Raw genomic sequence first — 26,214 nt, forward strand, 5'->3', positions numbered from 1 at the left:
TTCCAAATGTCTCCAAGCTGTCCATTGTTTTATGCAGACTTCTGTGTCATAATGCATTGGCTTGTGTCATCATGTGGTTTCACTTTGTCTTGCTCACCTTCTTCCACTCCTGGCAACCTCTTCACCTGGAACACTCTCATCAGATTCACCACTATGTAGTGGTGGTAGATATGGTGAATCTTGTAAGAGCATAAACTTCAGCAGGAGACAGTTTAAAACCAAGTGGAAGTAGCTCCTCTGAGTGAAGAAGAAGTGATGAGATCATGTAGCATAAGTAATTGAGAGTTGATAACCTTTTTTTGGAGGAAATCAATGAATGCAATTCTGTAAACTTGTCACATAAAATTGATGAGGGTAGACATTTGAATTCTGGATCTCCTTGTGTGAAGGGGTCAAATGATCTTGATCATAATTGCCTTATCTGAGATTTATGGACTAGGATGCAGAAAGGTAAGCTGCAGAAAGAAATATTTGAAGGAAGAGGATGCTTCTAAGTTCATCAGACCAAAAAACCAAAGAAAAAGAGGAAAAAAAGTATCATTCTTTCTACCTGCAGAAGAAACTGGGAGTGTAGAATTTTAGGATGATGGATTGCCAGCAACATCTGTCCTGTCATCTGGTTTTAGAGGATATATAGGTGACTCTTAAAGTCTAATGAAGAACTCTTTTTTGCTTGAGCCTCTTTGGCATCATGCTTCATCAATGGTACATAATTTTGCAGCTCATATAACTTTGAGATCTGACAAATGGAGATGTCTCATTCTATGATCTCTGAAATAACTAATAGCAGTTGGAACTATTACTTCAATAGCTAACAGTATATGTGTTCATGGATCCAAAATCTCCATAATTTGGCTAATTGAAAGACATTTTATCTATGTGGGTGATTGTTACATGAGCCAATAAATTAGGTGAATTAGATAAGGATAAGTTTCTTGGATATTGTTTTATAATGTCTCTCTAATTATTTTTCTTGTTTATCTTGTTCCAGAACACTCTATATGGCCCTTCCACAAGCATGATCACCTAATAATCATCCACTAAAAACTCCAACCTCAAACATCACCATCTTATGGACAGTCCACACTATACCTAATTTGAGCTTAATATGCATGATCACCTAAAAATAATGCCCTAAAAACCTCCAACCTCAAACATCAACATCCTATGAACAATTTATAGCCCACCCTAATTGAGCTCAAGACATGTCATTCCTTCCATTACACCTACTCTTCTTGTCCTTTTCACAAGCAGAAGGCTCTTATCTTGTAGTGAACCCAACCATGCTTGCCTTGTAATCTCCACAAAGCAAAGCCTTGTGGCTAGAAATAAACCAGATGATATCACCCCTGAGCCCACAGGAATATGCCCATATCCAAAGCCATTATTAATTACTGAGAGAACACACAACATTGAAACCCAAGAGGCTGTGATGCCAAGGGTCAAACTACCACTGGGCCAATCACCAGCTACCAGGTGTCCCCTCCACTGGGTACTGGGTACTTGGCATCTAGTCATTGGTTCATAGGGAAGAGCTATAGGCCTATATAAACTCTTCATTAGGCTCCTTCCCTGAGCAGAGAAAAAAGGACTCAAATTTTCAACTCCAACTTGGTGAGCTGAGAGATCCTCTGCAGGTTATCAAGGAGTAATTTTTGATTTAGTTTCTCCTTCTTCAACTCCTGTTTTGATCTAGTTGTTGTCTCTCAAGGTGAGATAGAGAGGCCATTCTTTGGCCATTTTCTTGCAATAATTTCTGCAACAAGAGGTCTCCATTTCATCATAGAACAGAAATCCAGACCATTTGTTCTTGGGTTTCTGCTCTTCTACAGATTTCCTCAGTTCAGGGGCTTATTTTTCTCTGCCCTCAGTTTGGTTCTCAGTTCTCTGTTCTTCTGATATCCTAGTTTATTACACCTGCCCTGTTCCTTGCTTGGTTTTAGAACCAGTTGGATTTGTTCTTCTAGCTAATTTAGCTAAAGCTTCTTGTTTTTCTTCATAGAGAAGTCATGGCCACTGCTGTGGATATGCATAATACCATGCAAGTTTTCTCATCATCTTCATCAGATCCTTTGAGTGAAGCACTTGAAGCAATTCAAGGTGCTCCAAGTCCATACTTCCCCAGCTCTTCCCCTTCTGAGTCGTCTCCTTTCTCCTGTTACCTTCATCAAAATCCAATCTTTGATCCCTACTCTGGTTCCTTTTCGACAACAATCGACATGGCCGCAATGAGCTTCTTGAGCCGAATCCAAGACGACTATGCCCTCGGCCGACAAGCTCGAATCGGCCTCAATTACTTACCCGCTGTTCAATTCCAACATCCACTCTCGGCAGCTGCGGAGCAGCAGCAAATGGCTTACGCGGGCTTCCTTGGCCCCCGGCCGCAATCCATGAAGCGATCTGGCTGCTCCGCGTCGCCTCCGAAGCCCACCAAGCTCTACCGCGGTGTCCGGCAGCGCCATTGGGGGAAATGGGTCGCCGAGATCCGCCTCCCCAGGAACCGCACTCGCCTCTGGCTTGGGACCTTCGATACCGCAGAGGAAGCTGCCATGGCCTATGACCGTGCAGCATTCAAGCTCCGGGGCGACGCCGCGAGGCTCAACTTCCCGGAACTTAGAAGAAATGGAGCTCATTTCGGCGCACCGCTCCACTCCTCTGTTGACGCCAAGCTCCAAGCCATCTGCGAGAGCATGGTCAGTTCACAGAAACAGGGGAAGACTAGACCAAACGTGGCAGCAGCGAACGAAATCATCAGCTCAGGCTCAGAGGACAACAAATCCGAGAGTTCGTCTTCCCTCGAGGGAGACGAGACCTCCTCAGGAACAACAGCTGCCTCCCAAATCCAGTACTTGGACTTCACTGAGGCACCATGGGATGAATCAGAGAGCTTTAAGTTGCACAAGTATCCATCATGGGAGATCGACTGGGACTCTATTCTCTCTTCCGATCAGTAGTTCATGTCATGTTGTAATCCTTTAGCTTTCTTCAGGTTCTGCTCTGTTAGTGGGTGTCTCCGGTGGCTGCTGCAAATGGATTTTTAGGCATTGGCATGGCCACTATGTTGGTCTTAATAAGCTTGATGGTTCGAGTCTTGTGGATGTTGCTTGTAGTCGATCTCCAGGTATGCTGATTTTTATAGGCATTACCAGGAGAAAGATTGTGTTCTTGCAAGTGCAATAGCCATTTCTGGTCCTGTAATTACAACAGCTTTATTTATATTATGATCATATTCTTGTGTATGATTTGTTCTCTGTACATTCATTAAGAACATAAGTTAAAATTGCTTTCCCAACAGTTTATTTGCGATTGTCTTACTTAATTCTAATGTCATCAAAGATCTCATCATTCAGGTAGTGTGATGATACAAATCCATGAATACTGGATTGAAGCCTTCAGCAAGAAGAAATTGGATGCAATGTTTTCTGACTGGACAGATAAAAGTGAACAGTATTATGATGAGAAAATCATTGAGCACAGATCTCAAATCTACTATCCTTGGAAAGAAAGCTTTGGTATGACTGCGGTTTCCACCTGTTGTAATGCCTTTTTCCTAAGAGAACAACTGAGGCTTCTTCTGGTCATGGCTTGAAAGCTTCTCCACATTCTTCATTTAGTGGGCACTACATAGGAAGAAGTGAATCATATATCTTGCCTTTTTGCTGCAGAATAATGCATCAAGTGGTGATACATGAGCTGGAAGACTGAGAGGCAAAAGATGCTACATTGCCTTCAAACTTCAGAGACAACTCAAATTGGTTCCAAGAACAAAGCTGCATACTCAAAACAACTTTACAACCATGAAACAGGTGTTCTTGCCTCATATCAAGTGAGAAAATATCACCTCAATACACACTGATTACATCAAATCTCATTCTAGCAGACAATAGATTCAGGCATGCCCTCTGCTGCTAGATTCTGGATATCTTGTACAAGAAGCCTGCAAGTGGGTCAGGTAATGATCCACCCCCATCTTGATCTGACACTAACCTGGTGGGTACTTTGCAGGATCAGATTGGGTTCTTGACATGATTAAACTTCTCGACCAATTCATTTGATGAGTGCCAATCAAGTTTCTTGCAGCAAGATCCTTCACTACTTTCTTTTCTCTTGTTAGTCTGCAGAAGTTGACGACCTATTGTTGATGACAGGAAATAACTGAAGTGGACAGTGAGCTTTGCATTGCATTCTTATGTGTGCTGAAGAAAGCCAGTTCTTCCATATGCTTTGGATGAAAAGAGGAAGAAGCATCTGGATTCCTCTTTGCTTGTCCTGTGAGGACTCCATTTTTACAGAGAAGGAAGCACAGTCCAAGCTGTCACCAATTGTTATTCCTAATCATCACAGTTGACCAAACCACTCACTTGCCACATACCACCAACTGTATCTTCTCTTTCCTTTCTTTAAACATCTTTAGACTTCTGATAAGACTTCAATATCATGGTCATGCTCTCAGGGGAGAGTTCTTGACCCAGCAACAAGACTGATCCATTGCAGTTGTCCTAGTGGTGAAAGCCTCCTGCAATACTCAGTCTCATTACTTTGTGAAGGCATCCAATCTTCATCTTCTATGTTGTTTCACAGGTCAGCTCCTGATCTCCATGCTTCCACCTCTGTTGCTTTCCAAAAGCAGTGGAAAGTAGCCATGTCTGAGTTGGTTGATATTGTCTCACAGGTCAGCAGAATGCATTCATTTCTGACATGAAGTGGGTTATCAAGGCCTGTTGACTTTTGCTGCCTTTTCAAGTTGTTCATCATTTTTCTATTTGTTTCTTAATTCATCAAAACCTATCAAAGAGTGATAGGATGCACATAGGAATGCTGTCTTTCAAAGGCTAATCAGCCAACCTTTGCAAAGTCAACCAAGTGGCATAGACACTCAAATACTTGCAACAATGCTCTCATTCTACTTCTGCCATATGGATGCTTGTCAATAGCCATGGCTTAATATTTTATGTAAGTTGACTTCTGCTTGCCATCACTTAACTTGTGGATAAGAAACTCCAACAAGCACTTCATGCGCAAATAAATATTAGATTACAGAGTAAGTGGAACAGAAGTGCCCATTATTGGTGTGAAAGGAATGGTGGTGGCTAATTGACTTGTGGAAGAACAGTGACATGATTGTTATGTCTCTGATGTTGTTTTTAAACAAGGAAAAAGAAATAATAATTATTATAATAACAAAAAAATAATATTTCTAATTGCAGGGATAATCCTTTCACATCAATGTTTAGATGAGAATCTCATGTGTTAGACTTCATCTTAGATCAAATTAAAGATCTGTGACATGTTAACTTCATTAAATCTAACCATTAACATTCATCATATAAATCAATCTTAATTTTTATCACAATACAAAACTGAATTTAAACCTTCAAGTTGACTTTCGTATGTTTATTAGATTATTATAAGTCAATTCTATATTTGTCCACTCTCGATATGAGACTAAAATATATGTTCTATTTTTTTAAGATCATACAAGTTAACATGATGAATCATTATAAGGCCTTTTTGGGTCAACATGTAAGATCAACACCTGATGCCAGATTGGATCCATAATTCTATGACCATGTCAACTCCAATATTCATAGAACACAACCTGGAATATCTGTTCTTTAATCCATCTCCTGTATAATTAATATTGCATTCTTATTATTCATAAAATATGGAACTTGTTTGATATGAATGATGCATTTTGCCTCTCATTCATCCATGATTATAGAGTACATAAAGTGATAAGATTTGAGGCCCAAAAGAAATAAGGCCTGTTTTATGGCCTAATGTGCGGCCCATATAGGCCGGTTTAGGCTGGGTCGCCTAATGTGAACTAAAAGCCGAACCCCCTCGGCCCGGTTCACGTCCGGTTCATGTATGTAAGAAATATCGCAAACCCTAACGTGCCGATTAGGTTTCTTTCCGAGTATCGCGAAGCGGGCTCGATCGAGGGAGTCGGGGGAGACAGAGCAGAGGAGCCATGAGGCCGATCTTGATGAAGGGCCATGAAAGGCCATTGACGTTCCTCAAGTACAACCGGGAGGGGGATCTGCTCTTCTCCTGCGCCAAGGATCACAACCCCACCGTCTGGTTCGCCGACAATGGCGAGAGGCTCGGCACTTACCGAGGCCACAACGGCGCCGTTTGGTGCTGCGACGTCTCCCGTGAGGGCTTTCTCTCTTTGACGTCCCTTTCTTTTATATTCTTTTTACTCTTTATTTTGGTTGACTTGAAGATTCGACCATTTTATTATGTTTAGCTGTTCTTGTTTGTTCCTTTTGTAGTCAGTTTGTTGTTCTGTAAATCAAATTTCGTAAGAAAAATGGGTTCTTGATGGTCATATATCCACCTCCCCATATTCTGAAGATTTGTCTGTTTTACTTTCAATATTTATTCTGAATTCATATATGCTTGAGTGTTTTCTGGAAAAAATTATTGATGCTGTGTGTACATGCCAGCTTTTCAGCTATCCTGATAAGGTGAGTAATAGATCACAGAGAAATTTGATGAGATTATATTCTCCATCAGAAGTATTACAAATTTATGTTATTTGTTTGCTTTATTGGAAGGGAAATGCCACATCGTTCCTTACCAACCACATTAGTGAACATGCAGTTGCATTTTCAAGTCAGGAAAAATATGCCAGTAGTTTGTCTTTTGAAGACAATGAGGAACAGATATGTCTTGGTGCACTTTGTGAAGTGTTTGTTGTTTATTGTTTGGAGATACATATATACTATGTGAATGCTTGTCTTAGTTTCTGTTCAAGACGTGGTCATAAAATTCTCTCTTCTTATATACTTTGATTGATTGGCTGATATTCTTTTGTTATATGTCTAGGGGACTCTATGCGCCTCATCACGGGCAGTGCAGATCAGAGCGTGAAACTATGGAATGTCCAGACAGGGGCCCAACTCTATTCTTTCAACTTTGATTCTCCAGCTAGATCTGTGGACTTCTCTGTTGGTGATAAGCTTGCCGTAATCACAACTGATCCATTTATGGGGTTGCCATCCACCATTCAAGTGAAACGAATTGCAAGGGATCCTAATGAACGTATGAACTGTCTAACATCATCTTGAACCTGAAATTATTGCACATTTTGAAAAAAAAAATTCTTTCCTTCTTTAGGTGCATAAATTTATAACATGTCATGTAACCTGAAGTAGACAACAAGAACAGGGAAAGAAATATAAAAATATATTATAAAAAAGGAGGTATTATACATAGTCTCTTCAAATACCAGTGGACTTTGTTCTTAGATTACGTATACTAATAGTTCACTAAAATTATGTGGTTCTTTTAGGCCGCCTATATATTACATGACATTGTAATTCTAAGATGATGTATATTTAACCTATAAACAATGACTCTTCCATTGCGGCTTTATTATCTGACCAACTTATTTTTTCCTTCGAACTTAAAGCTTTCTCAGCTAGATGTGTCGTTTCAAAGCCTTGACCAAGTAGTATTTTTTACACTTTTTTGAGTACCTCATAATTGCTCATTAAACATTGGTCAAGATAAACTGAAATGTGGCACTGTGGACAGAACAAAGAAAATTTTACACAAATCAGAAAAGTAAAGTCTATGATCAACTTACTTAACCATATCCTGATAGATTCAGATATAAATCTATAGCATCTCATGTTGCCCTTGTTTCTCATATATTTAGCATCACAGATGTTTATCAATTGTAAATACATTAAAACACCTTTCTGTCAAATGGCATCGATTGTTCTGTTTGGTTTGCTGAAATATAGATGATGAAAACATAGATAATTAGGGTTCTTATATTTAAAACTCCTTATTTATTCTGCCAACTTTTATTATCCCTGGGATTACACCAGTTTTGCTGCTTGAATCAATGCCATGTTTACTGATCAATCAACCATCATTGAACTGAGAACTTGCCTCTTTTAGCTTTTCACATAATTTTGGACTCTGGTTTACCACTTTCTTTGTTTGACTTGATATTATCAATTATGATCTCTTTACAGCTATAACAGCTTCAGATGTTTATTTATCTTTGTGATTCCTGATATGCAGTTTGTTATATTTTCTTACAATAGTCAATTACTCACTTCTGCAAATTGGCTTGTTATGCAGAGAGTAGTGAGTCAGTCCTTACAATCAAGGGGCCTCAGGGGCGAATAAATAGGGCTATTTGGGGACCTCTAAACAAGACTATTATAAGTGCTGGTGAAGATGCAGTAGTCCGTGTGTGGGATACTGAGGTGGGTTGCATCATCCTTTCAGTAGGCCATCATTTTTATCACATCTTTTGGATCCATTTATGAGTTCATGCATTTGTCTTCTTATACCAGATACCCTAGAAGTTATAATGTAACATATATTTGGGGTCCATTATATGGATCTTTGTCAATGTTGAAGTTTGTTTAGGGCAAATTGTTAAACTAAGAGCTGCCACTCATTTTCTTATTGTTTCCAATATTATTTTTCTTAGGTCTCCAATTGGCTCACAGAATCCAACCAGGAATCTATAGATCTCTTTGGACTTGTTCATACCATCATAATTTTTTTTCTTCTATTTTTATCTTCTAATAGAGTTACACTTAATTGTTCATGAATATATTCTGCTTCCTATATCAAGTAAAATTTAGTTAGCAGATGAGTATACTTTGGTCATATTTTTCTTGGCTAGAATTTCTTGTAGCAATGAATAGGAAGTTAGAATCTCACATGATTGTGCAATCTGGTAACTTGACTTGTTTTACACTGTGTGAAAAAAATAAATGTTTCCATAGTGTGGTGATCTTTGGAATCACATTAATTTGGTTGCACGGAGTGGGAAGTAGTCTTTACTTCTTCCGTAATGTGGGGCTGCTTATGAGAAACATTTTCTGTTTGGGCATCAGTGATGCCTTGGGGCAGATCTTCAAAGAAATTTGGTGGCCCTTGTGAAGGATTGGGTGAGACAGCAAAGCATGGTTGGCAAACTTGACTCATGGATAGCTTTTCTTTTGTTATCATCTGACTCAAGGAAGTCAATTTGGTAATCTCTGTCCACATGCATGGTATTATCCAAGAGATTTTAGTCAAGAAATAACAAATTAAAAGGTAAAAGCACATGCATGATTTGGACACATGCCTAAGAAATTTTGCCACCTCACTGATAACATCCATCTTATTCACTTTGGTATTTGTGTACTGCTTACTTGTATATTTATTCTTGCATTTGTCTGTAACTTTTACAGACCGGCCAGCTGTTGAAGGAATCTGACAAAGAAACTGGTCATCAGAAAACAGTTACCTCACTGTCAAAATCTGCAGATGGTTCCCACTTCTTGACAGGTTCCTTAGATAAATCTGCCAAGGTATCAATTACTATCCTTAATGCTGCAATTCTGTATTCCACTAGATTCACTTCATTTTTCTTATTATTCTTCTCTTATTTCTTTTTTTTTTTGTTCTATTTGTTTAGCTCTGGGATGCTAGAACTCTGACTCTTATCAAGACATACGTGACAGAGCGTCCAGTCAATGCTTGTGCGATATCTCCACTTCTTGATCATGTATGTAACTAATTTCTTTTCATTCATTTGGGTTTCTTGATCATATATTTCACATGATTTTGGAAGAAATAGCAGCCCCTATAGTAGTAGTAGAAGTTAGCCCCCCAAGTCTCAATGTACGAGGGTTGTCATCAATGCTGGGTTTGGGAGATTCAATGTTCCAGCATCACCATTGCAAGTAGAGAGACTATTTCTATGACTAGAACTCTAGTCACCCAAGTTGCAAAGAACCTTCCTATGGTGCCAGGGCTCACCCTCACATACCATGTGTTCTGAAATCTTATCTGCACCTTTGATGAGTGCAGTGGCTAGTTATTATTTTGGTGCAGAGATAGAACTTGACATCAGGTCTAAGTTAGTATTTGATCCTGTATATAAGTTTCTCTATTTTGGTCTTGTTTAGGTGGTTATTGGGGGAGGCCAAGAGGCAGTACATGTCACAACCACTGATCGTCGTGCTGGAAAATTTGAGGCAAAATTCTTTCACAAGGTGATGTAGTTCTTTACTACAATGCCAATAATTTTTGTCCTGTACTAGTATTGAATGTTTGTGGTTGAGTTTGACTAAGGCTTTGCAAGTAGATTTATTTTCTAGTTGTTTCTGAAACAGATTCTTCAAGAAGAAATCGGGGGTGTGAAGGGACATTTTGGACCGATTAATGCTCTGGCTTTCAATCCTGATGGGAGAAGGTTTGTTTTCAAGCTTATGTTTCTTGTCTCAGGATCTATTTTTTTTAATTTAAATTTTTCTTAGAAAGATCAAGAGGGCCAACATTAACTTCTTGATAGACATTGTTGCGACATGCAGCATTTGAAGGTTTGTTGGACTTATTTCTAATGACTTTCCTTGGTTTTTCTACTGTGATCCTTGCCTATATTGTTCACGCATGCATGCAAGTGTATTCTTGTGCGTGTACAAGGAACAAGGCATTGTATCTTTCTCCTGGGTGTTGATTTTGTTCTTTTTCTGCTGATTTGGTTGTTCCAAACTTTCATTTGGCAATCAGATATGTGATCTTGGTTTATCAGCAGAATATCATTTCATTTCTGTTTGTTCTTCCTCCTTGATTTCCCCATGTTTCAGATTTAAGATCTCTGGGATGAAATGATTGCACTATTTTACAGTATCTTTTAATATTGTTGAATGAGATATAATTCTAGATTTTATTGTGTGATGGTATCAGCAGTTTCTGCTGTGCAACAAAACCTCCTAGATTTTACAGTTATCTTTCTTCTTTTGCTTCTACATGGTGTAAGGAAGTGTCAACATGAAGCATGTCGGCATCCAGTAGTCATTATTTATTTATTTGCAAGAATCTATCATTTAAATAGCTGCATTTTCCATACTTATATCTTTTACAATTCTGTTATTTTACATAGTTTCTCGAGTGGTGGCGAAGATGGTTACGTAAGACTGCATCATTTTGACCCAGATTACTTCACTATTAAGATGTGAGCAAGGAATATGTGGTACGCCGGTTCTATCTTGGTTTTAGAATCTGTGATATATATATATTTCACTGTTGTTGCATTGATCAATACGTTCTATTTTACAACCTGTGGGTTATGCAGCCTATTCCTGTCTTGTGGAGGAACTTTGAAGAACGAGGATTTTGTTGCTGGACCTCTATATCGTGTAGAAGGATATGGACATCCACATTTATTATGTGCAACTGCTCAATACTATAAACAGTTTCAAGAATGTTTTCGGGAATTACACCATTGTTTAATTTGCCCGCAGAACTTTTTATACAAGCATGCATTAACTCAACATCTCTATTATTCGCTGCTATGCATTGCCATATAGCAACTTACATATGCAACGCCATGCAAGATATCTGTTTCTGAGTTAAGCACACTCGGTTCTCTTTCATTTACGTGCCATCTTCTCGTCATTGTTGAGGGCAGGGAAGATAAAAGTCCGTGATAACATGGGAAGATAAAAAATAATTTTAATATCTCAGGCGAGAGGTGAGGTAAAGGTCTTGTGTTTCATTGATGTGGATGAAGAGTAATATAAAAATAATAGGTAAAAAGATAATTTTAATGTCCCAGGCGAGGCATCTGCGTCAAAGTCTTGTGTTTTATTGATGCGGATGAATAATGGATAAAAAAATAATTTTAACACGTCTCAAGCAAGACATCTGCATCGACCTTGCTTTGTATCCATGTTGGCAAGAGAGGTGAGGCAAAGGTCTTATGTTTTATTGATGTGGATGAAGAGCAATGCTGGAGTAGGGAGAGCAATAGTCCTACATTTGTGTCAGTATCGACACAGATGTATAACGTTGACATATATCGCTTTTGCTCTACATCGTTTTGCATCTATATCAGCGCTAATGCAGATGCAGAGCAATGCCAACGTAAATGTAGAGCATTAGCATTTTGTGGCTTCCGCTCTGCATCACCTTACATATGTGGCAATGCTGATACAAATGTAAAGTGACAAAAGGGAGAAGAAGGATGTGGGATCAAGGGGGGAATAAGGATGAGCATCGCTTTTGCATTTATATCGACACGACTATCGTCCTCATCCTCATCCTCTTCTCCCTTTGCCTCACCTTTTGCTATCGTTTTCCCACCTCTTCCTCCTCCCCTCACAAGAAGTCACAAAAGTATCTCAGCTTCATCTTCAAGACTTTACCTCGCTCATATCAAGGACATCTCTACGTTATTCTAATCGACCACTATCACAACAATCACTCACGGTCCTTGACGGCATCACCATCCGTCGATCATGAAGTTAAAATTAGAACATAACAAAGAAAACATAATTAGGATGTTGAAATCATTATTTTATCTTTCATTTTTTGTATTATTCCTACAAATACTATCGTGTTGTATTTCGTCGATAAAGCCAACTGATATTAGAGTAAATAAGATTGAATATTTTATTTTTATAATTATATACATTTTAACATAAATTTTTAAAATTTAAGAAATAAATTATTAAAAATATCTAACTGGTTAATATGTATTTAGCTTCAAACTGAGTGTTTGCAGAGAATCTCTCTCTCTCTCTCTCTCTCTCTCTCTCTCTCTTTCTCTCCCAGCTTTGCAGGGATAAACATGCAAATCCCGAAGAGCTATCGTCGGGCATCTGCGCTGCCCAATTCCATGGCATTCTTTGAACGCCTCCTGGTGGCAGCAGCCGCCCAAACGAAGCCTTCCCAAGTTATTCCCTGTTCCTTTCCCCCTCGCACCGCCCAAATCCACCACCTCCATTCGAGATCCAAAGAGAAAACCGAAGAAGAAGAGGAGGTGTTCGAAGGGGAGAGCATCGGGAATCGTTCGTATTGGAGGAAGAAGATCCACTCTCTCTGCGCCATCCATGGCGACGTCGACGAGGCCCTCCGTCTATTGGACCGCCTCCGCCTCCGTGGCTACCTCCCGGACTCCCTCAATCTCGCTAGCGTCGTCCACGCCCTCTGCGCCGCCGGCCGCTCGGAGGAGGCCCACCGCCGCCTCCTTCTCTCCGCCGCCGCTGGGTGGCTTCCTGACGACCGCACCGCCAACGTTCTTTTCGCCCGCCTCCTTGACGCCGGTACCCCGCTCTTGACTCTCCAGGTTGTCCGCTGCCTCACCGACGCCAAGCCTGCCTTCGTGCCCTCCCTCACCAACTACAACCGCCTAATCGACCAGCTCTCCTCCCAATCCCAGCCTGTCGAAGCCCGCAGCCTTTTGCTCGATATGAGAAGCAAGGGCCGCCTGCCGAATGTTGTCTCCTACACCGCCCTCATCGATGGGTTTGCCCGGACCGGAGAATTGGATCATGCTCGACAGATGTTTGACGAAATGCTCGAAGCCGGCATTCCGCCCAATTCTCTCACTCACAGCGTCTTGATCAAGGCGGTCCTCAGGAAGAGGAGAGTCGACGAGGGGAGGGAGATGTTGGTGGAGCTTTGGAGGAAGATGCAAGACGAGCGTGAGCCATCAGTGAACGGTGCAGCATTCGCCAATTTGATCGACGCCTTGTGCCGAGAAGGGTTCTTTCACGAAGTTTTCAGGATCGCCGAGGAGATGCCGCAGGGGGACAGCGTCGACCAGTTGTTTGCTTACGGCCAAATGATGGATTCGCTTTGCAGGGCCGGGAAGTACCATGGAGCTTCAAGAATTGTGTACATAATGAGGAAGAGGGGGTTCGTTCCTGGCATGGCTTCCTATAACCACATAGTGCATGGCCTGAGCAAAGAAAAGGGTTGCATGAGGGCTTACCAGTTGTTCAAGGAAGGGACCGAGTTTGGGTACTCACCTTCAGAATCTACTTACAAAGTGCTTGTGGAGGGCCTCTGCCGAGAAAAGGACATCAACAAGGCTCAGGATGTTGCAGAGTTCGTGCTACAAAGAGATGCTGTTGACAGGACGAGGATTTACAACATATTTCTGAGTGCTCTGCGCCTTGCGGACAACCCAAGCGAGCAATTAAACGTCCTTGTCTCGATGCTTCAGAAGCAATGCCAACCAGATGTTGTCACCCTTAACACCGTCATCCATGGTTTCTGCAAGATTGGCAAGGTTGACGAAGCTAAAAGGATCCTTGATGACATGTTGAATGGCAATTTCTCCGAGCCTGATGTGGTGACATTTACCACCATCATTCGCGGTTTAATGGATGTCGGGAGACCAGAAGAATCCCTCGATGTATTGCGCAACACAATGCCTGCGCACAAATGTGCTCCCAGTGTTGTGACATACAATGTGGTTCTTCAAGGATTAACCAAGCTCCGAAAGGTTGATGAAGCAATGAGACTATTCTATGACATGATCGATAAGGGTTTCGCCGCCGACAGCACAACTTACACTGTGGTGGTTGAAGGATTATGCAGTGTTGGTCGTCTTGCCGAGGCAAAGAGGATTTGGGATGACATTATCTGGCCATCGCAGATCCATGATCACTACGTTTATGGAGCTATCCTCAGAGATCTTTGCTGCTCGGGGAAATTGGCTCAGGCCTGTGATTTCTTGTATGAATTGGTGGATTGTGGGGTTGCTCCTGGGATTGTGAACTACAACATCGTCATCGACTGTGCTTGCAGAATGGGATTGAAAAAGGAGGCTTATCAGATCGTGGGCGAGATGAGAAAGAACGGGGTGAGGCCAGATGCTGTAACTTGGAGGATTCTTGGTAAGTTGCACGAAGAAGGCGGCAAGGAATGCATCATTAGTAATCAGAACTCTGAATTGAATAGGATTGTAGATTTACCAGAAGAGTTCCACGAGAGTAAGATTGAAAGGGATGGAGACATGTTGGAAGGCTTAACAGATTCGTCCTTCTCCGGTGAACTGATTGAGGACGAGGTCAGTGAAGATGACAGAGTTGGAAAGAATGCTGGCTTGATCGGAGATGCTGTCAATCTAGGACCGAAAGAACCCCTTTCGAGGATCGCGAGGAGAATTTTTGGATTGCTGTGAGACTGCAAGGGCTTTGGAGGACGTGAAGAGAGGGAAGATTGGGAGCCATCAAGATGGAATTGGCTGGAGGACGAAGAACAGGAGAGCAGTGACACTGAAGCCACAGGCTGATGACGCACATACCAATCACACACGAGAAGGATCGTGCTGCCATGGAGAACTCTCGTCATGGTGGCGGCGCCACCCGACCGTCAATGCCGTGGTCAGCACCATCGCCGGCCACCAGCAGTATGACCTCAAGGTGGGATGCGGCCATCGGCACTGTGGGCTCTTGCGCGCGCGCGAGCTTAGCAGTTTGGTTTCTGTTGCGTATTTTGTTTGTGTTATTTTCTTCCTATTGCTGCATTTTTTTTAGCAGTACAGTAGAGGAAGAATAGTTTTTCTTTTCTTTTTAAAAATAAAGAATACACCAATAAAGAATAAATGAGGAAAAATAGGAAATTATTCTTTAAGAAGTGGTTTCTTGAGACATCCGAGCAAATTGATTGAAACTGGAAGCAATGGTAAAGCAAGAAAGAAAACTATGGATTTTGTACTAAAACTCCTAAAAATGTACATTTCCATCATGTCAAGGAAGAAAGCAAAACGTTCAGCTCAAAATGTACAATGGGGACACTTCCTTCCCGGATTCAGAAGTAGTTCAAATGACCTCCGCCCAACTAGACGCCTCCCTAATCCAATCTGCTCACGCCTTCCGTCATTCGATCCATGCGTTCGACTCGGTTCCTTGCTCGATCGCTTCTTCTTCCCCTTCGCATCTCTCCTCTCTTCTCTTTCTCCTTCTTTTTGTTTCAGAAGCTCCACCATTGATGAACGGCGACGCCGGCGTCCCTCAGCTTCCCGTAGAGCGCGAGACACTCCCAGTATGCCCGCCGCCCGCTCCTCGTCGTCTCCTTCTCCTTCTTCTTCCTCTCGTCCTCTTCCCACAGCTGGTGATCGCACTGCAGGAAGAGCTCGTCCACCAGCCCGATCACCCCCTCCGCCACCGCTTCCTCCACCGCCCCCGCCTCCGCCTTCACCACCACGTACTCCTCTTCCCTCACGTTCCTCTCCAGCCATTCCGCCAGCGACTGTGACGCCCCCTCCTCTGGCTCCTCTTCATCCTCCTCCTCCACCTCCACCTCCACCCGGATCACCTCGAAGGCCCGGCCCTTCCTCGGGTAGTGCTGCTCGAACCACGCCGCGCCGCTGCCGGCCTCCCCCGCCGCTACCACCTCCACGAACACCCGCCGCGGGTACCCGTCCAGCTCGTCCCCCGTCAACTCCGGCAGGTATCTCGTCCTCCTCCGCCATCCGCGCCGGCCTGGCGGCTCCAGCAGCGCGCCTTCCAGCCCACTTAGGGCTTCCTTCTTCGCCTTCGGCACCGCCAGCAGCCGCCGCAGCCGAATCCCCCCTTCGCTGGCGAAGGACTTCGTCATTGCGACAACCACGGATGAGCCGATCCGCCTGACGTACGCCGTGCGGTAGTTCGCCGGCGATCGGAATGATTCTGACGGATCGGAGCTCAATCGGACGGCCGCGACGCCGCCGATCTTCAGGATCTGGTCGATGCGATGGAAATCACCGGCAGAGACGGAGAACACGAAGTCCGCAGAGCTGTCCGGCACCGCGGTGTTGCGAACGCTGAGTGTTGGATCGTTGAGGATGACGACGTTGCTCTCGGGACGAAGGAGCCCGATGCGCCTCAGATCGCGGAGGAGCGCCGCGAAGAGCATGTACTCATCGTCGATGGCCCGCCGGCTGGCTGTGACCTCTCCGGCGTCGCCGCGGCGGAGGAGGGTGCCACGGAGCCACGGTAACGAGAGGATTGCGGCGGCGAGGAGCATCGACCGGGCAACCAGGCGGAGGAAGCGGGGGTCCGGCAGGCGGATCACGAGGCGGTCGCCGCCGAGCTCGACTCCGCCGCCGATGCCAAGGCGCCGGGTACCGCTCGGCTTCTTCATCGGGAAATGGAGACGCGATGACACGTACAAAAAAAGAAAGAGGGAGGAGCGGAGGGAGAGATGGAACGGCGATCAGCAGGGTGCGGAAGCGGGCAGCGGTGTGGTCACCACCCACGAGTTGGAAGACCTGCGTGCTTTGAGACTGGTGTCAGAGGATCATCCGCTGCTTGGATCGCCGGGATATTTTAATCATCCGCTTCCTGATGCGTGCGATCGGCTCAACGTCTCCACGATGTAATCCTTATTCTTCTCCGACACGAACACTCTGATGTATAAGACTTGGTCAATCGATTAATTGGGAAGCAGGTAAGGAAGAAGGAAGAGGGCGACCGAGGACGCGAGGCCGTAACACGCGAGGAGTGGAATGAGAGAGGCCCGTCCTCACATTTAGTGAAACAACATAATAAATAGTTATATTATATATAGAGAATGGTGTAGGAGTATTATTTTTAGGACACGCATAGGGAATTCTGTTAAGCCGATAGTGGCAGCTCGACGACGTAAACAAAGAAGAGTTGAAGGCGTGTCTAATTCGATAGTCTAATTTAGGAGGATAATTATAATTCATTTATTTTAATAATAAATAAATAAATAAAGCCGAGAATAAGATTTCTGTCTTTATTTCCGTTTTTATGGTCCGTCCAAATATTTTACCGCACACCACCATCAGCATGATGGGTCCTTCTTCGGTCGAGTCGTGTGGGGCCAGCCGATGCGACCCTGCGCAAGCGCAACGCCGCACGTGCTTCCATCACGAGAAGCGTTAACTAGTTTTTAATTGATCCACCTAGGAGAAATTATTGAAGGGGCCCACAAGTAAATGCAAGCAGATAAGAAGCACGAGGAAGACAACACGGCACGCCACTGTCCAATTCCTCCCAAGCCTATCGACTCGATCCCTTCTCTCTCGGCCCTCGTCGGCCATTATTTCTTGTAGGGCATTATGGAGGCAGGCATCTCCCCAGCCCCGGTGGCCCCTTCACCCATGCCGCCCCGCCCACGCGAGGCGGCTGCGGAGGTGGAGCAGGTCCGCGTCAGGAGGCGGGCCCTCGAGGCGGTTCTGGAAAATTGTAGGAGAGCCCTTGAATTGATCGAGAACGCCGACCTCGGGCCGGATACCGCCGCCGCCCCCAATTCGGAGGACGAGAACGACGTGGATGACGCGCCGACTCCGCTTCGAGAAGAGGAGAAGGAGCAGGAGGGATCGCCGCCGCAGTCTCATTCTGCGGTGGATACCGAGACTGATGAGGTAGGACTCGTCTGATTCTTGGTTGGATCTCAAATCTGATTCGTATTTGTTGGGATGGACGGTCGGGTCGAGGAATATTCATGTAATTTCTGCTTTTCTGGTTGAAAATTTTGCACCTTGATGTAGAAAATTCTTTATACTTCTATGATGATAAGCTTTTTTTCTCCGTAGGGATCGTGGGGAATTGTTTATATACGTGATCTCAGACGCCCATAGCTGGTCGCTGCAGATTCATGTTATTTAGAATTCATGTTTCCGCTGACGAATTTTAACTAGTTATCAGGAAACAAACTGGAAAATTATAATGTTGGGAGTCTTAGGTTTTATTGATTAAAATTCATACTCTAAGTGTTGTCGTCAAGGCCTAACATAGTATAGATTAGGTGGCTTCATGCTGTGACATATCCTCTGACCCTGCCCAGCTCTAATTCTAATTATCACAACCCTAATGAGATAACTAGCCTGTTAACTTCAATGAGTCTAAATCACTTGTTCAAAATGCTAAAGCTGGAGTTAATAATAATATACCCATCAGATCCTTATAAGTCAATCGTAGTCTTAGCGGGACTAAACAGAGTGTTACAGAATGTGCTTCTGATAATATTCAGGATGAACTTATTGGGATAGTTATGGGTATTTATGTAACCGAGTTCACTTAAACTTTTAAAACAGATCACATGAGTCAACCTCAAAACTTCTCCTTTTATCTTAGTTGATAGATTCAATGTAGCTTAGTACATTACATATAAATATCATATGTTGTAATCTTTGTTTTTTGTGTTATATAAATGTTCTCAATTCTTGTACCTGAAGGCAACAGTGCATGGCATGACAGACTTTGTTTAAGATGGAGATTCTTTTACACTTAAAAGTTAAAGCGTAATTTGACAATAAAAAAATTGTGTAATTCACATTCAATGACAGTGGCATGAATCTGTTAAAGTTACATGGGGAGTTACATGAAAAGATTGTGTTAAAGTTACATGAATGTGTAATTTACATTCATGTTCCCTTCCATAAGCCTTTGCACTATAAGAATAAATGAAAAGATTTTGTTTACTTGTAGATACACACTTTGCATTTAATAGGGGATATAGAAACAACTATCCTACTATGACAATAAGGCTTTGTATACTGTCCATGTTCCAGTACATGCTTTGCTTGCCACACTTTGTAGTATACTGTGTCTATGAGTTGCTACGTAGTATCAGTATCAGCAGTAATCAGTTGCATAGTTGGAAGGTAGCTCTCAGCGGCGAGCTGAATGTCAATGAAATGAGACTCATTTTTCTGTAATATGTGTTGATGTGTTGTATGTCTTCCTTTCAGGACAGTTTTTTAATGTTTCATTATCTTTGTTGAGGAAGTGCATGTAATATTTATTATGATTGTTTCCGAACTTTAGAAATAACCTCCACATAAAGCGGTAGTGGCGACCAACCAACTTTGTGTTTAAGAGTGGAGTGATGTAAGTATTACATAGTTTGTTTTTGTGGAATCAGGTGACTTCTTTACAGTGTATTGCCAAATACGTGTGAATTAAAATTTGATTTTGAAGTTTCAGTAGCTTCATTTATTTATGTTAGTTTATAGAAATCCTTGCATTTGTCAAGAACATCCATTTTTTTGGCCTAGTGATCAAAAATTTTCATGGACGAATAATGTACTCATGTACAGTTTCCGAGGTGAGTTTCCTGTACAAATTGCATAAGGAGGATTGTTGCTTATAATGTTTTATATAAATAAAAATGGACAAGTTGCTGGTATATAACTGTGCCTTGACTTCCCAGTAGCATCTTATTCGATAATAAATTGACGTGTATAATCTTTGCTACCTCCTCTTGTGCAGCTATGTTCCCTTCTCAAGGCAAAAGTTGAATCGCCTGACTTTCTTGAAAAGCTTGGAAGCATCCAGACATCTATTTATCAAAATAATTATGGTGTGCTAACTTGTACAGATCTCCTTGCATCTTAAATAAAATTTACCTTATAAGTATGCACATTCTACTGATTGAAAACTTTTATTTTCATCTATAAACATTCATTTTATTGTGCCAATACACATGAATGACATTAACTAATATATTCTCTTGGTTGCAGATGATAATGCATCTTGGGACATGGTTACTGCCACAGATTTGTGGGAAGATAAGCATGTTGATGGGGGGAGTGTCCCAGACCAAGATGATTATGTTCTTGTTAATCAAGAGGATATTGTGGATGGCATAGCATGCTTCATGGCTGCTTACCTATTATCACTAAAGCAAACTAAAGTATGTCAAGATTCTTGTTGTGATGGCAATATGTTCTTTGTCATGCATGTATAATTGTCAATTTTTGCCTTTTCTGCATTTGGAGTTCTTTATTTATCTCCTAGTAGGCCAATAATGGAGACTTCATATGTGGAGAATGCTTGTGTACTGCATACTCACTTAGGCACAAAACCACTTTTCTTGTATGCATGCTCAATTGCGTAGATTAAATAAATTGCTTCGAGATGTGCCAAAGTTGCTGTGGCCAAGATATTTTCATAATTGTAGCAGAAACAGATTAGTAAGAAGCTAATATGTGTCGTGTAACTGGAGATTTCGTTGTGCATGTATGAATATTATACAGTGTCTATTAACAGGATTCAATTTGCTTGGAAGGGTTTTAGTTGGTTCTGTTCCTCAACCCATTTATCTTTTTTTAGTTAGTAAGCCTATTTGTCTGTTTACTCATTGATAGCATTTTATTCTGCAGGAATTAACACCCAATCAGCTTCAAGAAGGTGAGCTGTTTGAAATGTACTCCTTGATTTGTAAGAACTACTGCAGAGTATAAACCATTGCTTATGATGTATGCTGCCTGCTTTTGTGATCTTTAGCCCTTTGCAAAACATTTTCTGTAAAGAAGAAGAAGAGCAGGCTCCGAAAGGCATGGGAGGGAAGCCAAGTTATTTACAACATTGCTTCTTGGGGTGCTACTGCTATTGGGTAAGTCTCCGCTTTCTTCGATAGCAATTTAAATATTTATGTCACTTCATTGATAACAATATGTTGATAAGGGTTTAAGGTTTCTTAATAATCTTGCTTGTGACACTGTGGATCCTAGAGTCGGCAAAAACTTGTTCTTTTCCACAGAAGTTAATGCATTTTCCTTGATTGTCTGCCACTTTCATAAAATGAATGTAGTAGTCCACAAACATATGCTCTTATCTTTAAGCTTATGTTGTTTTTAGAAAGAATTACTATTGATATATAACAAAACTATGACTGGGTATGGTTAATTCCTTTTGTGAGATGGTTGTCAAGGATGTGGAGTTGTGGAAGTAACATTTTTGTTTGCAGGGGTAAGACATTGTAGCCTCATGCACTGAACACCTCTTGTGTAACAGTTACATTATCTTTGTCACTTTCTCTAGAACAGTTCATGATCATTTGATAAGAGCTTTCTTAAAAAAGTTATGCCATTAGCTTTAGAGATGCTGGCTATTTTTGGGGATATCAACAGGCATCTTAGCCAATTCTGTCCACTAGCCATTTTAATCCTTTACTGCATATTTTTTAAGGGATATCAGCAAACATCTTAGCTTATTCTGACTACCAGCCATTTTATTCTTTTACTGCATATTTCCAAATATTAATTTCTGTTGTCTAGTTATATTCACACTTATTATGGGCTCTAGAAGCTCAATCACTGGAATCCTTTACCTATCTTCATATAGACTAATTGATATTTAATCACGTACAGAGACTTGATAAGACTATTTTCTTAGCCCAAAGAGATTGTGGTTTTGTATGCAAATAGTTTCTAGGTGTTATGTTTTTTGGTTAAAATCTTACCACAATTTCAGCAAAATTATCAAGTTGATGTTTCATTGACCTGTTTCTTGAGTTGATTTGCATCAAGTATATGTTGCATTGTCTTAATTTTTTTTTCCTTTATGTAATTGCTATTATCCTTGCCACCTTTCAGGATTTACCAAAATCCAGCAATACTTAAGGCAGCCTCTGTAGCCTTTTGGTCCTCTTGTCGTGTCGTATCAAAGTTATTATAAGGACTCCACTTAATTGGTGGATTTGAAACCAAATGAGGTGGCTGTTGACGTGGAAGCAATACCTGACACATCGTGCTTCGAATGCTCCCAGCTAGGAAACAACAGCTCTCTAAACATCAAGAGAGCTAACAATATTATTCTGCACTGTGATTGGTGACTTGAAAAACCCACTTTCCTACAATTGTGTTTACTTTTTAGCATGGTCCTATGTACGGATAGAATTGGATGCTGATTCAGATTGCTACCTCTTGTACATAAAACGTTGATTGTTTGTCAAGATACAGCTGGTCCTCAGTTGTTCTTGGAAATGTAAATATTCTTGGTTATTATTGTTGATGATTTGCTTGTTTTCCTTTCATTTTACCAGGAGATATTTCCTGGAGAGTTAAAACCTTTATGTTTGATTAAAGAAAATCATTATCCAAACTATTAATCTAGAACTAGAAATAAACATCTCTTGCATTTTGCTGATGATTATTTTGACCGTGCTTTGTCACATCTACCATGGAAGGGCCCTGGTGGTGGCAGCTCATATACCAAGTTCCTGCTCCTTTGTTATGAGTCCTTCATACTAGTTTGTACTTTGTATGATGGAGGTTGTATAGGGTACCCGAAATGATGAAGCATAATTGAAAAGAAATGGAATAATGGATTGATAGTATTGACTTTGTAAGAAGATGTGTGCTGATGTTGATACTATTTCATGAGAATATAGACCTTGATATATATAGTCATGTTGTTAGTGTTTATAGAGTTTAGACCTATTGTGGAATGTGGAATTATTCTTTTATTGTTTAGAACTAAAAAACTTGTGTCATTGTTAACAAAACATTCAATTTTGTTTAAATTAGTGGAAAATTTAAAAATGAGTACAACTGTAAAAAATATATACTTTATGAAATAATTAACTAAAAATAGAAAAGAAGAAAGACTTGCATGTGAATCATATTGAAAATCTAAAAAGGCTTGCGATAATATCCCTAGATGTTTATTTTGATGTTAACAAAACAAATGCATATTTGCGATAAAAATTGTATGATAGAACTGTCACTGCTGAATGATATTTTGATTAATTTGTTTCATGTTACAAGTCAATATCAATTGAATCTTCTTCCAAGATGGAAGTAGAGGTGGCTTCAGTTGTTTGTCTAATGTCATGTGGATACCATGTTGAGACAATTAAGTTGGTTATGTCAGTGAGTTTCAACTAGAACTTACATACAACTGCTTTTGTTCACTGATTCTATTGGATGCATTCCATCAAACTCTGAATCCATAGGCATTGCAGAATACTGAAACTAACAAGGCTTTGCTTGGATAAGTTTAGTTGTGGAGAGTCTTGTGAGTAGAAGCACAAGTTGGTGCCCAATTAGCAGCAATCTGTGGTCAACTTGTCATCTCCTAATCAACAGCCCCACTGTTGTAACACTGCCATTTGCAGGCCAACAAAGATCACCTTCATTGCCAACCACAGGTAATCCATTTTATAAATGGTTCATTGTTGTTTCCTATTAGATTCACAGCAAACACCTTCATAGCTTGCCTCCCTGCTCTTTATTCATGAGCTTACATGAATTGTTTCTGCAAATCAGATAAGCATTAAAGACACCTAGGCGTGCACTGGATTACTTGAACAACCTGCATGTGTGTGTGATGTTTATATATACATATACATATATAGGAGGAAAAAGAACTGGACAAGGATTTCGGAAGTTGACACTTTTGGGATAGGTTAGTTTATATAATGGTAGTGACTTGATTGGGGGCAGGAGGTGAAGTTTCAAGGTCAATGGAGTTGGTGGGGTTGCATTTCCAGACATTGCGCTTTGGAGCATGGATTCTGCTCTTCACCTTTTAAAAGCTCTTTTTGGAGTTCATAACACACTGAATCCTTTCATCTTTCTTATGGTAGTGAGGGGGGCATTCATGGTGGAGGTGGGAGGTGGTGGGTGGTTTTCCAAGTGTGGTGTCTCCATTAGAGAATTCATATGACCAAATGGCTGTAATGCTTTCTTGAAGTATTCTTGAGTGCTTATTGCAGGTCCCCTCTTTTAAGTCTCATCCATCATGAGTCTTCCACTACACAGGGAAAAAGTAATGCCTTGAAAGTTCTTTGCAAACTTTAACTTCAGTAACCTGATTGAGATGAGTCAACTACAAGGCACTACAATTTGAATTCTTATTGTTATAATTTATAATTCTCATTCTTGTTATAATTAATTAATTCACACTGATGATTCTTTCACAGACAAGGAGATAATGGTTTTAGTTGTCAACAATATATTCAGTGTGGCATTCATACCATGCAAAATAGTAATTGTCAAACAAGCACTTTGTTCTGAATTATTTAGTTAAAATTCAGATCAATGACTCTTCCATAAACAAGCAAACATAATTAGGTCTTCAAATGCTTCTAGTTTGACAAATATTAATCTTTGTTATTTGATTTGGATCATGACATAACAAATCAATTCTCCAACTGAAGTACCCCAGAGGAGTCTCAGGGCAATGATGGTTCAGCTCAAACCTGTGAAGCAGTAGTGAGAAGGCAAATATGGAGTCAGACAGGAATTCCATGGACAAAAATGAAGTCAAAGGCACTGTTGTACAAGGTATACTCTCATTGCAGGAGACTGTTGTGAGTGGACTTGACTTGGTTGAGTTTGGAGCACCCATTTAAATTTTTGAGGAAAAGCATAAAATAGACATAGCTATCATTTATTTCAAAAGAGTTGAAATGATACAGATGAACACCCACACATTCTGATCATGGTGATCATCCACAATCATCTTTTTAGTGTATGTCAATCTTGTCTATCACACATGTCTGCAATGATGATGGACAATGTTCTTGAATATGGAATCATATAATCTATCCATTGATGTAAAAAGATTGGCTAGTTGTGTGCTACCAAAATGCTTGGACATCAAGTGAGGGGACTCTCTCGACTCTTACCATTTCCTTTGTTCCCTCCACTCCATACACAAGATAGTACTGGGAAGCTTAAACAACTTGAAAGTAAATTTCTCTCACAAGTCTTAAATTTTGGCAGGTCTTGGGATCATAGCATGTGTTCTTTTATCTGTTTCTATGCACATCCTGCATGACCATCTGCTTTGTTTGTTCAATAGGTTGCACTGCCTTTATTTGGTCTTGCAGAATCAAATCCCCCACAAATTGCACTGTCACCTGGCTTTTCTGCCAAGAATTGCTACAAACCTCAATGCAGCAGCAGAGTTGATGAAATTGATGTCACTTATGTTCCACACCTTTAACTGTACAGATAATATATATGTTGCTGGCACCAAGAGAAAGTGATTGCCCTTCCTGTGATTACAAGAAGATTTAAAGTTCTCCTCAGCATGGACATATGGCATAGTCAATCTTGATATAGTGTCAGAATCCACTATGAGACAGAAATATGCCCATCACAGGTCAAAACTGAACCCATATGTCTTTGCTGACACTATATCAAGATTGGTTTAACTCCAACCATCCATCCTCACTCATCATCCGTCATCCTTAAGTCTTCAAGTGCCCCCATGGTTGATTTCCCTTCCATTAACAATTGCATTCTAACCTAAACATAGTGGAAACCTGATGCAGTGCACAACAGAGGTAGGGCAGTTTCTGAAAGCAACAGGAAGCTCATGGAGCTGAAGCTGCTGCACCCACTTTTGGGCAATGAGCACTTCCTCTTCATCATCCTTCTGGTTTAACAGAGTGGCAAGACCTGGTCTAAGTCTCAGCATTCAGATGAAGTCAAATTTCCACTGGTAAAAAGTTTGTTTGACTTGGGAAGTTTGTATAAAAGGTTGTTTTCTATGCTGCATACTATTCTTATTTTTATTAAGATCACAATGATAAAATTCAAACAAGTTCTGTTTTTTAATTAATATCATAATGACAAGAAAACCAATATCAGTGCATTTCTAAGATTCATGGAAAAAGAAAATTATAAATCCACTTTAATTTCTGCCAAAAGTCCCTCTATCAGAATAATAATAAGAAAATTAGAACAAGACCGTGGCAATTTGGTGA

General features: G+C 41.1%; 5 protein-coding genes across 6 annotated transcripts; 4 read left to right on the forward strand and 1 right to left on the reverse strand.

Annotated features, from left to right (window-relative positions):
• Positions 1-1,564: 1,564 nt before the first annotated feature.
• Positions 1,565-4,419, forward strand: LOC135631043 (ethylene-responsive transcription factor RAP2-4-like). 2 transcript variants are annotated; one of them, XM_065138424.1, is made up of 4 exons: positions 1,565-3,121; positions 3,351-3,512; positions 3,666-3,952; positions 4,149-4,419. In XM_065138424.1, exon 1 carries the CDS (start codon positions 2,010-2,012, stop codon positions 2,952-2,954), a length of 945 nt encoding a protein of 314 aa, XP_064994496.1. In that variant the 5' UTR covers positions 1,565-2,009; the 3' UTR covers positions 2,955-3,121; positions 3,351-3,512; positions 3,666-3,952; positions 4,149-4,419. The 2 variants fall into 2 exon arrangements, with proteins under 2 accessions (XP_064994496.1, XP_064994495.1); XM_065138423.1 differs by having other exon boundaries at positions 3,666-4,419.
• Positions 4,420-5,902: 1,483 nt separating this feature from the next.
• On the forward strand, positions 5,903-11,300 carry LOC135630886 (eukaryotic translation initiation factor 3 subunit I-like). The gene is made up of 9 exons (XM_065138166.1): positions 5,903-6,158; positions 6,835-7,050; positions 8,104-8,231; positions 9,213-9,332; positions 9,440-9,529; positions 9,933-10,019; positions 10,140-10,219; positions 10,910-10,999; positions 11,102-11,300. Exons 1-8 carry the CDS (start codon positions 5,975-5,977, stop codon positions 10,983-10,985), a joined length of 981 nt encoding a protein of 326 aa, XP_064994238.1. The 5' UTR covers positions 5,903-5,974; the 3' UTR covers positions 10,986-10,999; positions 11,102-11,300.
• A 1,275-nt stretch (positions 11,301-12,575) lies between these two features.
• On the forward strand, positions 12,576-15,390 carry LOC103976396 (pentatricopeptide repeat-containing protein At3g18020). Its single transcript, XM_009391587.3, has one exon. It carries the CDS (start codon positions 12,599-12,601, stop codon positions 14,939-14,941), a length of 2,343 nt encoding a protein of 780 aa, XP_009389862.3. The 5' UTR covers positions 12,576-12,598; the 3' UTR covers positions 14,942-15,390.
• Positions 15,391-15,445: 55 nt separating this feature from the next.
• Positions 15,446-17,522, reverse strand: LOC135631936 (uncharacterized). Its single transcript, XM_065140098.1, has one exon. It carries the CDS (start codon positions 16,882-16,884, stop codon positions 15,733-15,735), a length of 1,152 nt encoding a protein of 383 aa, XP_064996170.1. The 5' UTR covers positions 16,885-17,522; the 3' UTR covers positions 15,446-15,732.
• Positions 17,523-17,730: 208 nt separating this feature from the next.
• LOC135631938 (uncharacterized) lies at positions 17,731-22,530 on the forward strand. Its single transcript, XM_065140101.1, has 6 exons — positions 17,731-18,133; positions 19,983-20,073; positions 20,234-20,406; positions 20,876-20,903; positions 21,000-21,108; positions 22,091-22,530. The coding sequence occupies exons 1-6, from the start codon at positions 17,828-17,830 to the stop codon at positions 22,170-22,172; spliced, it is 789 nt and encodes a 262-aa protein (XP_064996173.1). The 5' UTR covers positions 17,731-17,827; the 3' UTR covers positions 22,173-22,530.
• Positions 22,531-26,214: the final 3,684 nt, after the last annotated feature.

The sequence above is a fragment of the Musa acuminata genome, chromosome BXJ3-2 (assembly GCF_036884655.1).
Source record: "Musa acuminata AAA Group cultivar baxijiao chromosome BXJ3-2, Cavendish_Baxijiao_AAA, whole genome shotgun sequence".
In the NCBI taxonomy this organism is placed as follows: Eukaryota; Viridiplantae; Streptophyta; class Magnoliopsida; order Zingiberales; family Musaceae; genus Musa; species Musa acuminata.

Bases quoted from the DNA above. Each gene is read 5' to 3' on its own strand.
- LOC135631043 (XM_065138423.1), top strand. From the start codon at position 2,010: ATGGCCACTGCTGTGGATATGCATAATACCATGCAAGTTTTCTCATCA.
- LOC135630886 (XM_065138166.1), top strand. From the start codon at position 5,975: ATGAGGCCGATCTTGATGAAGGGCCATGAAAGGCCATTGACGTTCCTC. The intron at 7,051-8,103 runs GTATGAACTGTC...CTTGTTATGCAG, and splicing joins TGCAAGGGATCCTAATGAAC to AGAGTAGTGAGTCAGTCCTT. The intron at 10,220-10,909 runs GTTTGTTTTCAA...TATTTTACATAG, and splicing joins TTCAATCCTGATGGGAGAAG to TTTCTCGAGTGGTGGCGAAG.
- LOC103976396 (XM_009391587.3), top strand. From the start codon at position 12,599: ATGCAAATCCCGAAGAGCTATCGTCGGGCATCTGCGCTGCCCAATTCC.
- LOC135631936 (XM_065140098.1), bottom strand. From the start codon at position 16,884: ATGAAGAAGCCGAGCGGTACCCGGCGCCTTGGCATCGGCGGCGGAGTC.
- LOC135631938 (XM_065140101.1), top strand. From the start codon at position 17,828: ATGGAGGCAGGCATCTCCCCAGCCCCGGTGGCCCCTTCACCCATGCCG. The intron at 20,074-20,233 runs GTGTGCTAACTT...TCTTGGTTGCAG, and splicing joins TATTTATCAAAATAATTATG to ATGATAATGCATCTTGGGAC. The intron at 21,109-22,090 runs GTAAGTCTCCGC...GCCACCTTTCAG, and splicing joins TGGGGTGCTACTGCTATTGG to GATTTACCAAAATCCAGCAA.